The sequence below is a fragment of the Pelophylax lessonae genome, assembly GCF_965119305.1.
Source record: "Pelophylax lessonae genome assembly, chromosome: 10".
NCBI lineage: Eukaryota > Metazoa > Chordata > Amphibia > Anura > Ranidae > Pelophylax > Pelophylax lessonae.
Genome location: NC_138777.1, coordinates 240883854 through 240901245, shown reverse-complemented (window position 1 = coordinate 240901245; position 17392 = coordinate 240883854). Strand labels below are relative to the sequence as shown.

General features: G+C 42.3%; 1 protein-coding gene across 1 annotated transcript in view; it reads right to left on the bottom strand.

Moving 5' to 3' along the window:
* LOC309566043 (cadherin-1-like) overlaps nt 1-17392 on the bottom strand; it is a gene marked incomplete at its 3' end in the record, with an annotated part of 146526 nt that overhangs the window by 60821 nt on the left and 68313 nt on the right. Inside the window, exons 9-10 of the mRNA XM_082271066.1 lie at nt 14842-15024; nt 3819-4063 (exon numbers count right to left, since the gene is read on the bottom strand). Of these exons, the coding sequence (XP_082127192.1) occupies nt 3819-4063; nt 14842-15024 (428 nt within the window). The remainder of the gene's footprint in view (nt 1-3818; nt 4064-14841; nt 15025-17392) is intronic.

The following is a 17392-nucleotide window of genomic DNA, read 5'->3' as shown; positions in this document are numbered from 1 at the left end:
TGATCTATTAAGACTGTTCTTAGGTGCACCAAAGCTTCTTCAAGGGCCCCAATGATAGCCGGCAGAAGAACAACTTAAAGGACTGCCCCTCCCATTAAAACATCTTACAAGCCTCTTTTTGTTCTCATTTTTCCTGTTCTACAATTTTTCTGTGCATAGCAGTCAGTCTAGGCCTAAAATAGCAGCCATTTATGCACTCATGGCGGTATAGTTCCAGCACTCCGTAGATTAAATCATTGTTACTGCTCAGTGCTGCACTGGAGGTGACTTTGCTACTGTTTATGTTGATCTGGCCACCAAGTATCATCTTATGCTGGGTCCTTTTTCCAATAAAAGCTTTTATTGAAAATTAAGTTACAAACAGAGAAATAGTCAAAAAGAAATGGTTGAGTGAACAAGAAAGTAACATGTTTGCAACATGAGAATAAACTTTGGTAAGTCAGCATCTATGGTAGCTTAATTATCAATCAACAAAAACACTTCACACTTAACAACCATGGTGTGACAGAAACCTAAAAAAAAGGTTCAGTTATGCTGGGTCCTCCTTAGTACTCCTCATCCTGTGTGTTACCACCATTGTTCATTCAGTTTTATACTTTGTTACGAATCTATTAAGTTTGCTTTTAATAATTTGCTTAGTGCCTGTTTCTTTGAGTCAGAGTGGGTGAGGTTCTAGAGAAGGTCGATTCAAGGAACAGAAGATCCGTCCTATCCAGCGGCTCCTACGGGGGTAACGCTACATGAGTTTTTGGTTTTGTAGCCCCATTGAGGAGATTTCTTATTTCTTGTCCTGGCTGGAAGTGAGGGGAAATCCCCTTAACCGGGACACAGACAGCAATAAAAGCCTGACAGAGGCTGCAATCCATTCCCGCTTTATCCAAAATAAAGTAAACCATTTTGGCCGGCGTTGGACTTACTGGGCTGGCAGATCCACGCCCACCGACATCACCAGCTGTGGCTTTGTCACGCTCTTGGGTGAGGCCTTAGGTGGAGCTGTGTGGCGGGGCAATTTATAACTGGGAAGATGTAGAAATATGAAGGGTGATGGATGTAGATGTAGAAATATGAAGGGTGATGGATGTAGAAATATGAAGGGTGATGGATGTAGATGTATAAATATGAAGGGTGATGGATGTAGAAATATGAAGGGTGATGGATGTAGAAATATGAAAGGTGATGGATGTAGATGTAGAAATATGAAGGGTGATGGATGTAGATGTAGAAATATGAAGGGTGATGGATGGAGAAATATGAAGGGTGATGGATGGAGATGTAGAAATATGAAGGGTGATGGATGTAGAAATATGAAGGGTGATGGATGGAGATGTAGAAATATGAAGGGTGATGGATGTAGAAATATGAAGGGTGATGGATGGAGATGTAGAAATATGAAGGGTGATGGATGTAGAAATATGAAGGGTGATGGATGGAGATGTAGAAATATGAAGGGTGATGGATGGAGAAATATGAAGGGTGATGGATGGAGATGTAGAAATATGAAGGGTGATGGATGTAGAAATATGAAGGGTGATGGATGGAGATGTAGAAATATGAAGGGTGATGGATGTAGAAATATGAAGGGTGATGGATGGAGATGTAGAAATATGAAGGGTGATGGATGGAGATGTAGAAATATGAAGGGTGATGGATGTAGAAATATGAAGGGTGATGGCTGTAGATGTAGAAATATGAAGTGTGATGGATGTAGAAATATGAAGGGTGATGGATGTAGAAATATGAAGGGTGATGGATGAAGATGTAGAAATATGAAGGGTGATGGATGCAGATGTAGAAATATGAAGGGTGATGGATGTAGATGTAGAAATATGAAGGGTGATGGATGTAGAAATATGAAGGGTGATGGATGGAGATGTAGAAATATGAAGGGTGATGGATGTAGATGTAGAAATATGAAGGGTGATGGATGTAGATGTAGAAATATGAAGGGTGATGGATGTAGAAATATGAAGGGTGATGGATGTAGATGTATAAATATGAAGGGTGATGGATGTAGAAATATGAAGGGTGATGGATGCAGATGTAGAAATATGAAGGGTGATGGATGTAGAAATATGAAGGGTGATGGATGTAGAAATATGAAGGGTGATGGATGTAGAAATATGAAGGGTGATGGATGAAGATGTAGAAATATGAAGGGTGATGGATGTAGAAATATGAAGGGTGATGGATGTAGATGTAGAAATATGAAGGGTGATGGATGTAGATGTAGAAATATGAAGGGTGATGGATGGAGAAATATGAAGGGTGATGGATGGAGATGTAGAAATATGAAGGGTGATGGATGTAGAAATATGAAGGGTGATGGATGGAGATGTAGAAATATGAAGGGTGATGGATGTAGAAATATGAAGGGTGATGGATGGAGATGTAGAAATATGAAGGGTGATGGATGTAGATGTAGAAATATGAAGGGTGATGGATGTAGATGTAGAAATATGAAGGGTGATGGATGTAGAAATATGAAGGGTGATGGATGTAGAAATATGAAGGGTGATGGATGTAGAAATATGAAGGGTGATGGATGTAGAAATATGAAAGGTGATGGATGTAGATGTAGAAATATGAAGGGTGATGGATGTAGAAATATGAAGGGTGATGGCTGTAGATGTAGAAATATGAAGTGTGATGGATGTAGAAATATGAAGGGTGATGGATGTAGAAATATGAAGGGTGATGGATGAAGATGTAGAAATATGAAGGGTGATGGATGCAGATGTAGAAATATGAAGGGTGATGGATGTAGATGTAGAAATATGAAGGGTGATGGATGTAGAAATATGAAGGGTGATGGATGGAGATGTAGAAATATGAAGGGTGATGGATGTAGATGTAGAAATATGAAGGGTGATGGATGTAGATGTAGAAATATGAAGGGTGATGGATGTAGAAATATGAAGGGTGATGGATGGAGATGTAGAAATATGAAGGGTGATGGATGTAGAAATATGAAGGGGGATGGATGTAGAAATATGAAGGGTGATGGATGTAGAAATATGAAGGGGGATGGATGTAGAAATATGAAGGGTGATGGATGTAGAAATATGAAGGGTGATGGATGCAGATGTAGAAATATGAAGGGTGATGGATGTAGAAATATGAAGGGTGATGGATGTAGAAATATGAAGGGTGATGGATGTAGAAATATGAAGGGTGATGGATGCAGATGTAGAAATATGAAGGGTGATGGTGGTAGATGTAGAAATATGAAGGGTGATGGATGTAGATGTAGAAATATGAAGGGTGATGGATGCAGATGTAGAAATATGAAGGGTGATGGATGGAGATGTAGAAATATGAAGGGTGATGGATGTAGAAATATGAAGGGTGATGGATGCAGATGTAGAAATATGAAGGGTGATGGATGGAGATGTAGAAATATGAAGGGTGATGGATGCAGATGTAGAAATATGAAGGGTGATGGATGTAGAAATATGAAGGGTGATGGATGTAGAAATATGAAGGGTGATGGATGTAGATGTAGAAATATGAAGGGTGATGGATGTAGAAATATGAAGGGTGATGGATGTAGAAATATGAAGGGTGATGGATGTAGATGTAGAAATATGAAGGGTGATGGATGCAGATGTAGAAATATGAAGGGTGATGGATGGAGATGTAGAAATATGAAGGGTGATGGATGTAGAAATATGAAGGGTGATGGATGTAGAAATATGAAGGGTGATGGATGGAGATGTAGAAATATGAAGGGTGATGGATGTAGAAATATGAAGGGTGATGGATGCAGATGTAGAAGGTTGTCGGGTTTTAGTAACAGAAATCTTACAATCACCACTCACGTGATCTTTTGGATCTGAGCCTTGTCGGGGTCCTGAGCCGTGTAGGTCGCCACCACTTGGCCGCTCGGGAGATCCTCCGGGACAGTGACATTATACACTGGCGGTACGAAGATTGGAGCCTCATTCACATCCTCCACATCCACAGTGACAGTGGCGGTAGAAGTCATCAGCGTTACAGAAAAGTCGGCTTTGTTGGTGGCCGCTACCAACAGGATGTATTGTCGCTTCATTTCAAAGTCCAGTCCCTGCAATCAGGAGGAAATGATTGGTTGACAGTTATACACCAGAATATTATAGCAGCTCGATCTAGTGCATCGATTATTCTTATTGCTCATTACATAGGAAGGCTCTGCTTCCTGCTTGGAGGAGCTACACAGTGATTTTTAATGGTAACTACAATAAAGGGGGCAAAAGTGGGACTTTATAGGTGCAAATGATGGAGAAAGATCTGAATTCTCAAAAATTATACATTTTATTACACATAGAAAGTGAGGACAAGACAATGCATCAATATTAAAATTGGTAAAATCAAGAAAATGCACTCGATAATATCAACTCTACATGTTTCGCCATCTTCATAATAGCTTCTTCAGGAGTTTTCATAGATATTTCTCGAGAGTGAACATTTCTGGGTAACAGAAAGAAAAACATAAAGAACACAGCAAGTATATGTACATAGGGCATATCACAATGGTCCTAAATTGAGTGCCCAATTGAATTACATGTTTGAAATATTGATACAAGAATGTACCTTAAGAAGACCTGAACCCTTTCTTATGCCGGAGGTGGAGGCAACAAAGGTGATGCAGCCAAGGTGAGCAGAGAGGGGGGGGGGCGGGACCGAGACATCCAACCTCTTAAAGTTGACCCATAGAGAGGGTGACAGCCAAGCTAGGAATAATGGGTATGAATGATAAGAGACTGTAGCGTAGGAATACAATTCAACGGTTGCATGGCCTCCTTATTGGAGAATAATTGTCAGGTTACCGAATTATTAATATATTCACCTGATTTAGATAAATAAAGTGTGCAATTGATTCACTGGGTACCCCAATATCAAAGAAGCAGGGAGGGAAGACAGTATTCCCTTAATATCCCCAAGCGGGAGGTATCCCTTTAAGAAAAAAATGAATGAATTGATAGAAAAACTGACAAACACATTATAAGTCTGTCCGGATTGAGGGTATAGATACTTACCCAAGAATTGCAAAATTGGCACACAAATTATCATACAGTATTTATAAATGGACCGCCATTCAAATTAAGGAAATTTTCCAATGGTGCGCTCAATGAAGGAGACTGCATGAAAGGAGAGAGAGAGGAAAAGCATGGAACAAAATTGGTCAGCATCTGATGAACCCAAGATAGATAAAAGAAGGGCAAAAGATGAAGAAAATTCCATTACCGCAATTAGTCTCGATGTTCATGTATCGTTCCCCGGTGGTCTAGTGTGATACTGACCGTGTTGCGCTGGCATTTATACACCCTCTCCACTCCCTCTGCGTCTGACGTCACCGAGGGAGTGAGAGCGAGGTACACCCAGTGGTCCAATGGAGGCCGAACAGGAAATGCGTCATCAAGACGCGACCGCATCACATGGTTCCGCCCGGAAACCGGAAGGTCGGGGATGACAACATCCGGTCCGGACGCCATGTACGCAGAGGAAGTAGCTGATCCGAACAAACAGTCCGAAATGGATCCATATCAGCACTGACAATATCACAAAGGGACAGGATTGAATTAATACCTGAAATGCCTAAAAATTGGGAAAATCTTGTGAAACATTGTCACAACAGAATTGATTGACCCAATTTCTTGAATCATTGAGTTTATATTAAAAGTTAATGAGAGGTAGGAAAAGGTATAGTGAGGCTCCATTAAAGATCAACTGGGAGTTTGGAGGCGGTGCTGCTACTAACCACGTTGGACCGATTATACCTGGAAAATAAATGTAGGGCACCGTGGGTGCCCATATGGGCAACAAAGGCAGAAGCAGGAGAAGAGGGTGGAACCCAAAGTGCCATCTTCACCTACATAAATGGTAATGTCCAGAAAATCCAAAGATTTTTGGCTATAAGTATAGGTAAATTTGAGATTGAAGTCATTGACCTTCAACACCTCAAAAAATCTCAATAACATGGTTAAGGAACCTGTCCAAATCATAAAAATGTTATCAATGAATCTTCTCCATAGGAGAACACAGGAGAGGAATAGCTCGAAGTCATCCCTGGAGAAGAGATCACGCTCCCATCCCCCCAGGTGCAGGTTGGCATAAGAGGGGGCACATTTGGTCCCCATAGCCACCCCCTGCACCTGGAGGTAATGGGAGCCATTGAATAAAAAAACATTATTGGACAAAATAAATCTAAGAAGTGAGATGACAAAGGCATTGTATTCCACCGAAGAGCCTCCTCTCTCTGATAGGAAGCCCTCCACAACTCTGACCCCACAATGATGCGGGATGGAGTTGTAGAGGGCCTCCACATCAATACCCACCAACCATGCTTTTTCAGGGACCTGGATGCCATCAATGGCTTTGATGAGATCACTAGTGTCCCTAATATAGGAGGGCAAAGCCAGTACATGGGGACGTAAATAGTCATCCACTAATTGGCTAGCTCGTTCAGTTAAGCATCCATTACCGGAGACTATTGGTCTACCTGGAGGTTTTTTCAGGTTTTTGTGAACCTTAGGTAGGGCATACATAGTGGGGGTCTTTGGATCTTTAATATTCAAAAACTCCCAAGTTTTTTTATCTATCAAAGCTCTAGAGTAGGCCTCAAAGATAAGTTGACGATATTTGATGACTATTCTTGCTAAAAAGCTTTCAGAAATTTTTCTATACCAATCTTTATTGTTTAAAATGTCCAAAACCATGGCTTCATATCCTAATGTGTCCATTACAACGACGTTCCCTCCCTTATCTGAAGGTTTTATTGTAAGGGAGGGGTCGTTTTGAAGTGATTGAATAGCCCTAATCTGACTATCATTCAGATTAGAGGAATTCACATCTTTCCACTTGGTTTTTTGAATCTCCCTAATCACTTGTTGGGTAAAAGCCCAAATGTTAGGGTGGGATTGCAATAAAGGAAAAAATTGCGATTTGGATTTGTAAGAGGATGGGGGTGGAAAAATGGCCTCCACCTCACGGTTTTCTAGAGTGGCCATCTGATCAGTTGGCTCATCAGAGAAAGGCCAACCTGATGAGTCTCCTTCTTCCCAGAGCTCCATCAAGTCACTGCCTGCATTTCGGCCAGAGAAAATTCCTGGTCTTGTGCAGGCAAGCAGTTAGATTTACTCAGTTGATCTAAGGGCTGATTATCTTTATCATAATTTACTTTAAACATCAATCTACGAGCAAACAAGTGAACATCCTTAATTAACTCGAAGGTATCGATTTTTTGAGTAGGACAATAAGTTAAACCAAGAGATAGAACATATATTTGGGTTTCATCAAGTTTTTTACTGGATAGATTAATAACTCTCAAGGCGTCAGTATCTGAAGCCTGAGGCTCAGGAGATAGTTGCTAACTAGATTGGTTTTTGGTGGGCTGAAAAATAGGTCCTGTGCGAACTTCATTATTCACCACTGTGCTGTGACTAATCTTCAAGGAGTGTGTGGCAGTAGGACTTGGTGTAGCTACTGAATTTTCAATAGCTAAATCACCAAGATTCTGTGTGACAATTGAGAAGGGGATTGGTGAGGTTGTTGGTGATATTCAGGAGGAAATAGGGGAGTGCGTTTAGAGGAAGTGTTAGAATCTTTTTTGTTCTCTATTTTACGTTTGAAGGAACCATTGGATTTAGTGTGACGCTGGGACTTAGTGTGTGAGGATGAGGTAGATGATTGGGACGACAGGTCCGAATCACTGACATCATTAGTGTTCATTTGTGAATGAAAAGAGCTAGAATGAGAATTTGTATGGAAATTTTTTGTTGTACGTTTATTATTTCTTTCTCTAGTCCAGTGATAAGCTTCATCTTGTTGGTATGCTTGCTTATCTCTGGAAAATTTCTTTTCTTTTATTTTGATCAAATTGCCTACAAATGATTCTAATTGTTTTTGCATTTTAATATCTCTCTGGGAGAAGGAGGGATCATTTAATAATACTGCGCTATCTAGATAAAGTTGCTTAATGTCATTGTTCACAATTTCCAAATCTTTGGTATATTGTGTCCCTTTGTGATATTGTCAGTGCTGATATGGATCCATTTTGGACTGTTTGTTCGGATCAGCTACTTCCTCTGCGTACATGGTGTCCGGACCGGATGTTGTCATCCCCGACCTTCCGGTTTCCGGGCGGAACCATGTGATGCGGTCGCGTCTTGATGACGCATTTCCTGTTCGGCCTCCATTGGACCACTGGGTGTACCTCGCTCTCACTCCCTCGGTGACGTCAGACGCCGAGGGAGTGGAGAGGGTGTATAAATGCCAGCGCAACACGGTCAGTATCACACTAGACCACCGGGGAACGATACATGAACATCGAGACTAATTGCGGTAATGGAATTTTCTTCATCTTTTGCCCTTCTTTTTATCTATCTTGGGTTCATCAGATGCTGAACAATTTTGTTCCATGCTTTTCCTCTCTCTCTCCTTTCATGCAGTCTCCTTCATTGAGCGCACCATTGGAAAATTTCCTTAATTTGAATGGCGGCCAATTTATAAATACTGTATGATAATTTGTGTGCCAATTTTGCAATTCTTGGGTAAGTATCTATACCCTCAAACCGGACAGACTTATAATGTGTTTGTCAGTTTTTCTATCAATTCATTCATTTTTTGTCTTAAAGGGATACCTCCCGCTTGGGGATATTAAGGGAATACTGTCTTCCCTCCCTGCTTCTTTGATATTGGGGTACCCAGTGAATCAATTGCACACTTTATTTATCTAAATCAGGTGAATATATTAATAATTCGGTAACCTGACAATTATTCTCCAATAAGGAGGCCATGCAACCGTTGAATTGTATTCCTACGCTACAGTCTCTTATCATTCATACCCATTATTCCTAGCTTGGCTGTCACCCTCTCTATGGGTCAACTTTAAGAGGTTGGATGTCTCGGTCCCCCCCCCTCTCTGCTCGCCTTGGCTGCATCACCTTTGTTGCCTCCACCTCCGGCATAAGAAAGGGTTCAGGTCTTCTTAAGGTACATTCTTGTATCAATATTTCAAACATGTAATTCAATTGGGCACTCAATTTAGGACCATTGTGATATGCCCTATGTACATATACTTGCTGTGTTCTTTATGTTTTTCTTTCTGTTACCCAGAAATATTCACTCTCGAGAAATATCTATGAAAACTCCTGAAGAAGCTATTATGAAGATGGCGAAACATGTAGAGTTGATATTATCGAGTGCATTTTCTTGATTTTACCAATTTTAATATTGATGTATTGTCTTGTCCTCACTTTCTATGTGTAATTAAATGTATAATTTTTGAGAATTCAGATCTTTCTCCATCATTTGCACCTATAAAGTCCCACTTTTGCCCCCTTTATTGTAGTTACCATTAATTATAGGGATGTGGTGCTTTTTACTCCATCTCTAGCAATATTTTTCAAAATTTAGTGATTTTTAATGTTCTTTCATATCCCAATGCAAGTCTACAAGTGAGGACTAACTAGAACCAAAAAGGTAAAGCGTCCAAAGCTGTACATCCGGGTTGGCTGTTGCTGTTGTTGCATCCAATTCTTAGATTTAGAATAGTTTATTAATCCCAAAAGGGAAATTATTAAAATACAATTACATTCAAGGAAGACAACACAAAATCACAATAGCAAACAATAAAATTACCAAGAAACAGCAAATTAATATACAACAAACATGAATTAAAATAAACAAATTAAAACTAAATTTGCACTATAATGTAATATAAATACCATCCTAATAAAACACTACATAGAATAACTGATTAAAAAATAACAGAAAATCAAACTACAAAATGTAAATATTGCACCACTTTCTGAAATATTATCAAGCATGGTGGTGGGAGTGTCATGGTCTGGGGCTGCATGAGTGCTGCTGACTCTGGGGAGCTACAATTCATTGAGGGAACCATGAATGCCAACATGTACTGTGACATACTGAAGCAGAGCATGATCCCCTCCCTTCAGAGACTGGGCCGCAGGGCAATATTCCAACATAACGACCCCAAACACCTCCAAGATGACCACTGCCTTGCTAAAGAAACTGAGGGTAAAGGTGATGGACTGGCCAAGCATCTCCAGACCTAAACCCTATTGAGCATCTGTGGGGCATCCTTAAACGGAAGGTGGAGGAGCGCAAGGTCTCTAACATCCACCAGCTCTGTGATGTCGTCATGGAGGAGGGGAAGAGGACTCCAGTGGCAACCTGTGAAGCTCTGGTGAACTCCATGCAAAAGAGGGTTAAGGCAGTGCTGGAAAATAATGGTGGCCACACAAAATATTGAAACTTTGGGTCCAATTTGGACATTGTCACTAAGGGGTGTACTGACTTTTGTTGCCAGCGGTTTAGACCTTAAGGGCTGTGTGTTGAGTTATTTTAAGGGGACAGCAAATTTACACTGTTATACAAGCTGTGTAGTGATGTGCCCCTTTATCCAGATGCAGGTGCAAGTCCCTTTAACTCAATTCCCCACAGTCATCTGGGCTCCCAGCATCCCCTGAGTTCCTGGACACGCCCAGGGAGTATAAATGCCAGCTCCGCCCAGCTTCCTGTGCTCAGAGAGATCCTGCCTGATGGGACAGCAGTGACTGGGCAAGTGAGCTGTCCCCAGGTGCTGGGTCCTCATCTGATCAGTCTGGTGTGTGGGCCACCAGCATTGAGCAAAAGAGCATGCAGCATCTATCCATGCCCTAGTCACCGGAGAGGACTCTGTTACAGTCCATGTGGAGAAGCTGTCCAAGCAGTGGGATGGTCCTATCTACGGCCCCCAGAGCCTCCTGACCGAAGTCAGCATCAGCAGTGCCAGTGTGAAGTCTGTGCCAGCAGGAAATCCCCTCAGCTCACAGTCTGCTGAATGAACGATTATCATCTTGGAACACATGAGAAATCTTCAACTCTCTATTCTATCAGTAAACTGAACTCAGAGCACTCTGCTGCCATCTAGTGGCCATTAGTAGAACTGCAATATACTTGTTTTCATATGTTTATGCCTGTTTCCCCCTTCCTCAAATTGCTGTTTTGTACTGCAAACCCCTGTCCATATGATCTTCTGTGTAATCTACATTGGTTTTCATTGTTAAGTAAAGTAGAAATTGGACATTACCACTGGTCTGATCATTTGGCTGATAACATTACATAACAGCTGTACACTCACTACTTTACATTGTAGCAAAGTGTCATTTCTTCAGTGTTGTCACATGAAAAGATAGAATAAAAATGTGAGGGGTGTACTTACTTTTGTGAGCTACTGTAATAAAAAATTACACAAAAAATAAAAAAATGGCCAACGCATTTGAGGTTTTAAGAGTTTGCTCACACAGGCAGCCAGGGGGCAGTATAAACAGGAGGAACTTTAATGACTAAAACAAGCTGTGAGTAGGCAACTTATTGCCTCTTTACTACCTGTCAAAACTCCCTCTGAAAAGTAATGTACCATGGATCTTTTTTTTTTGAGGGGTGCCAAGGGCTGCTAAATGAGCCCTAAAGTTTGGCTTGCGGTTTCGGGGTGGCCCCATTCACTTGAATGGGATGCATTAGGTGGCAGTACTGCCCACGGAACGCAACATGAAGTATATTTTCTCCCCTGCCAAGAAGTAAAGCTTCACTGCTATGGCATGTGAAAAAAAAACAGTCCAACCGCCATTGCAGCTTAATGGGGGGGGGGGGGTCTTTTCATGCCCCTTACTAATTGGCCTTTTCTGCATTCTCTCCAGATCAATAACATCCTTTTGGTGAAATCCGTAACTCTCCCTCCACCTGTCTACAAAAATCCTGCTAAGGCTCCTGTACATTAGAAAGCTGCTTGTGGAACTATAGCCAACTATGCCCAACTATACCCAACTAAACCCAAATATACCCAACTATGCCCAACTAAACCCAAATATACCCAGCTATGCCCAACTATACCCAAATATACCCAACTATGCCCAAATATACCAATGGTAATTTACCCAACCAGAACCCCAACTATGCCCAACTAAACCCAAATATACCCAGCTATGCCCAACTATATCCAACTAAACCCAAATATACCCAGCTATGCCCAACTAAACCCAAATATACCCAACCATGCCCAACTAAACCCAAATATACCCAGCTATGCCCAACTATACCCAACTATGCCCAACTATGCCCAAATATACCAATGGAAATTTACCCAACCAGAACTCCAACTATGCCCAACTAAACCCAAATATACCCAACTATGCCCAACTATACCCAACTAAACCCAAATATACCCAACTATGCCCAACTAAACCCAAATATACCCAGCTATGCCCAACTATACCCAAATATACCCAACTATGCCCAAATATACCAATGGAAATTTACCCAACCAGAACCCCAACTATGCCCAACTAAACCCAAATATACCCAACTATGCTCAACTATACCCAACTAAACCCAAATATACCCAACTATGCCCAACTAAACCCAAATATACCCAGCTTTGCCCAACTATACCCAAATATACCCAACTATGCCCAAATATACCAATGGAAATTTACCCAACCAGAACCCCAACTATGCCCAACTAAACCCAAATATACCCAGCTATGCCCAACTATATCCAACTAAACCCAAATATACCCAGCTATGCCCAACTAAACCCAAATATACCCAACCATGCCCAACTAAACCCAAATATACCCAGCTATGCCAACTATACCCAACTATGCCCAACTAAACCCAAATATAACCAGCTATGCCCAACTATACCCAAATATACCCAACTATGCCCAACTATACCAATGAAAATATACCCAACCAGGATCTCAACTATACCCAACTATGCCCAACTGTACCCAAGTATACCCAACTATACCCAAATATGCTCAACTATACCCAACCAGAACCCCCAACTTTACCCAAATATGCGTAAAGAAATGTACCCAACCGAAACCCCAACTATATCCAACTATACCTATAGAAATGTACTCAACCTGAACCCCAACTATACCTATGGAAATGTACCCAACTGAAACCCCAACTATACCTATGGAACTGTACCCAACCTGAACCCCAACTATACCTATGGAAATGTACCCAACTGAAACCCCAACTATACCTATGGAAATGTACCCAACCAGAGCCCCAACTATACCTATGGAAATGTACCCAACTGAAACCCCAACTATACCTATGGAAATGTACCCAACCAGAACACCAACTATACCTATGGAAATGTACCCAACCAGAACACCAACTATACCTATGGAAATGTACCCAACCAGAACCCCAAATATACCTATGGAAATGTACCCAACCAGAACCCCAAATATACCTATGGAAATGTACCCAACCAGAACCCCAACTATACCTATGGAAATGTACCCAACCAGAACCCCAACTATACCTATGGAAATGTACCCAACCAGAACCCCAAATATACCTATGGAAATGTACCCAACCAGAACCCCAACTATACCTATGAAAATGTACCCAACCGAAACCCCAACTATACCTATGGAAATGTACCCAACCAGAACCCCAACTATACCTATGGAAATGTACCCAACCAGAACCCCAACTATACCTATGGAAATGTACCCAACCAGAACCCCAACTATACCTATGGAAATGTACCCAACCAGAACCCCAACTATACCTATGAAAATGTACCCAACCGAAACCCCAACTATACCTATGGAAATGTACCCGACCAGAACCCCAACTATACCTATGGAAATGTACCCAACCAGAACCCCAACTATACCTATGGAAATGTACCCAACCGAAAACCCCAACTATACCTATGGAAATGTACCCAACCAGAACCCCAACTATACCTATGGAAATGTACCCAACCAGAACCCCAACTATACCTATGGAAATGTACCCAACCAGAACCCCAACTATATCTATGGAAATGTACCCAACCAGAATCCCAATTATACTGGGAAATCCACCACACCATGGTTTTAACTAAAAACAAGGCAGTCTATGAGCCTGTTGAGATGTGTGGCAAGGACCACCATAGATCGCTTTTCAGATGGATTTTACAGACAAAGAGAAGGTTTGGACCCCCTACATGCTGGACCACTGCACCACCCTTTTCCCTTGAATAGGTCATGTTTGGAAAGCAGCAAAGCTGCCGAATGCAATGAGGGTTTCATTCCTGCCACACCTGCAAACCATAGCATTGTGGGTGTGGCTACAGCAGGTGTACAACTCGGCCGCGGCCTCTGCAGCTAAAGGCAGGTAAAAATGTGGCTCATCTGCGTGGTTTTACTACCACCCAACCGCACATATAAAGGGGTCCTATAAGAGGGAGGTTTTCTATTTCAGCAGGACGGCTCGGGGATTACGGTGAAATATGTTACTATAATACAACGGATGAAATATGGCACAGAAAGCACGAGAAAAGTAAAATCGCATGTAAAGTAGAAGGAGTAAAGTCATGGAATAATGCTATCATTTCTGAATAATACTCTGCAGTTGTTTATGAAAGCCGAACTTCCGAAGGTAGAAAAAAAATCCTCCAATAAATGACCTGTATTTAAAAGTAATTAAGGTAATATGTCACCCAATATTCAGCCACTTTCAGTTCCTTTTTAGCAGAGCTCAGACTAGGAGAGGGAGAAGCAGCACAAGGAGCCAGTCTGTAGTGTTGTAGTGCTGATCTGCTCACAAGCAGCATGCAGAGAGAGCAGAGTGACAGAGGGATGAACTCATTAGTCTGCTGCTTCTCTTTCACTGTCCAATCACAGGCTGGGGGAGGGACAAGACCCAGTAATAGTCGGGTGTCTGGGGTGGCTGTGCTGTGTAAATCTCAGGAATCAGTAGAGACAAATATAAAGTATCTCTCATGTAGAAATGTAATCTGTATTTGTCTGATGCCTGGAGTCCGGCTCTACATAAGGAGCTTACCTTCACCGTTGTCAGCAGCCCCATGTTATCCGGGGTCGTAGTTATGCCAAATTGGTTTCCTTCGTTGCCTTTAATAATCCTAAACACGGCTGTCCAGGCGTCTGTGTTGGGGGTGTCCTCATCTGTGACCGTCAGGAGTGAAACCTCGAACCCCACAGCGTTTTCAGGGACCTTCGCTGAGTACTGAAAATAAGAGATCTCATGTCAGAACTACAACATAATGGTCTTCATGAATGTAGAACTATATGTCAGGGCCTCTCCAAAATGGCCTCTGCCTACAGGACCATACCAAAATGGTCTCCACGTACAGGACAATAAAAAATGGCCTCCATGTACAAGACCATAACATGAAGGCCTCCATCTACAGGACATAACATGATGGCCTCCGTGTACAGGACCATTATATGAAGGCCTCCTTGTACAGGACATAATATGATGGCCTCCATGTACAGGACCATACCAAAATGGTTTCCACGTACAGGACAATAAAAAATGGCCTCCATGTACAAGACCATAACATGAAGGCCTCCATGTACAGGACATAACATGATGGCCTCCATGTACAGGACCATAACATGATGGCCTCCATGTACAAGACCATACCATGATGGCCTCCTTGTACAGGACCATAACATGATGGCCTCTGTGGTACTGACTAGTATTCCAATGTTTCTCTTGTCCCTCACTCAGCCAATGTGACCCCAACGATGATGGAGAGGGACAGGGGAGGGTCAAACAAGGATGCTATGCAGCGACTGAAATCCTCCATATGAACTGATGATGTCATTGGTCGTTAGAATGCTGGCAGCTAAAAGTTTTCAATGGTGCACAATGAAAACCTGAGGCTTTGTATAATAAAAGGCAGGATTCATCCACATGCTGGCTTGTATACAATTTTTGGACATTTTTTAGGCATTTTGCCAAGACACCCCCAAAGAAACCTCAAGGCACCCCAGGGGGCCCAGCACCCTGGTTGAAAAAGTCTGATCTATTGAATGTATGTCAGCACTGTTCCTCGGTTGTTTAACGCATCGATTTTAAAATCATTTGTATTTATGTACAGTATATATAGGTTTTTTCTAGTGTTTTGGAACATGCTGTTGGTAATATACTATAATGGTGTGCTGTAGCTTCCTGATGACGCGTTATTTATGCGAAACGCATTGATACCTAGTGGTGCAACACATACGTCATTTCCTGTCCCTTCGTATCACCACATCCGAGGATTGGAACACACGCTAGCTTCCCTGAATGGAGCGCCGTGACAGCAATGGATATGGATTGCTGGATAGACTTAGTGCAGGGTGGAGGGAACCTTTACACTTGGAGGTTTTTATCAGTTAAATAAATAAGTTGCGCAATGATGACATTTTCCTATTACATGGATCACCGCCCATACATGGATCACCGCCCATACATAGATCACTGCCCATACATGGATCACTACCCATACATGGATCACTCCCCATACATGGATCACTGCCCATACATGGATCACTACCCATACATGGATCACTCCCCATACATGGATCACTGCCCATACATGGATCACTGCCTATACATGGATCACTGCCTATACATGGATCACTGCCTATACATGGATCACCGCCTATACATGGATCCCCGCCTATACATGGATCACCGCCTATACATGGATCACTCCCCATACATGGATCGCTGCCTATACATGGATCACCGCCTATACATGGATCACTCCCCATACATGGATCACTGCCCATACATGGATCACCCCCATACATGGATCACTGCCCATACATGGATCACCGCTCATACATGAATCACTGCCCATACATGGATCACTCCCCATACATGGATCACCACCATACATAGATCACTGCCCATACATGGATCACTGCCCTTACATGGATCACTGCCCATACATGGATCACCGCCATACATAGATCACTGCCCATACATGGATCACTCCCCATACATGGATCACTCCCCATACATGGATCACTCCCCATACATGGATCACTGCCCATACATGGATCACTCCCCATACATGGATCACTGCCCATACATGGATCACTGCCCATACATGGATCCCCTCCCATACATGGATCACTCCCCATACATGGATCACTGCCCATACATGGATCACTCACCATACATGGATCACTGCCCATACATGGATCACTGCCCATACATGGATCACTGCCTATACATGGATCAATCCCCATACATGGATCACCGCCATACATAGATCACTCCCCATACATGGATCACTGCCCATACATGGATCACTCCCCATACATGGATCACTCCCCATACATGGATCACTCCCCATACATGGATCACAGCCATACATAGATCACTGCCCATACATGGATCACCACCATACATAGATCACTGCCCATACATGGATCACCGCCATACATAGATCACTGCCCATACATGGATCACCACCATACATGGATCACCGCCCATACATGGATCACTGCCCATACATGGATCACCGCCATACATGGATCACTGCCCATACATGGATCACTGCCCATACATGGATCACTCCCCATACATGGATCAC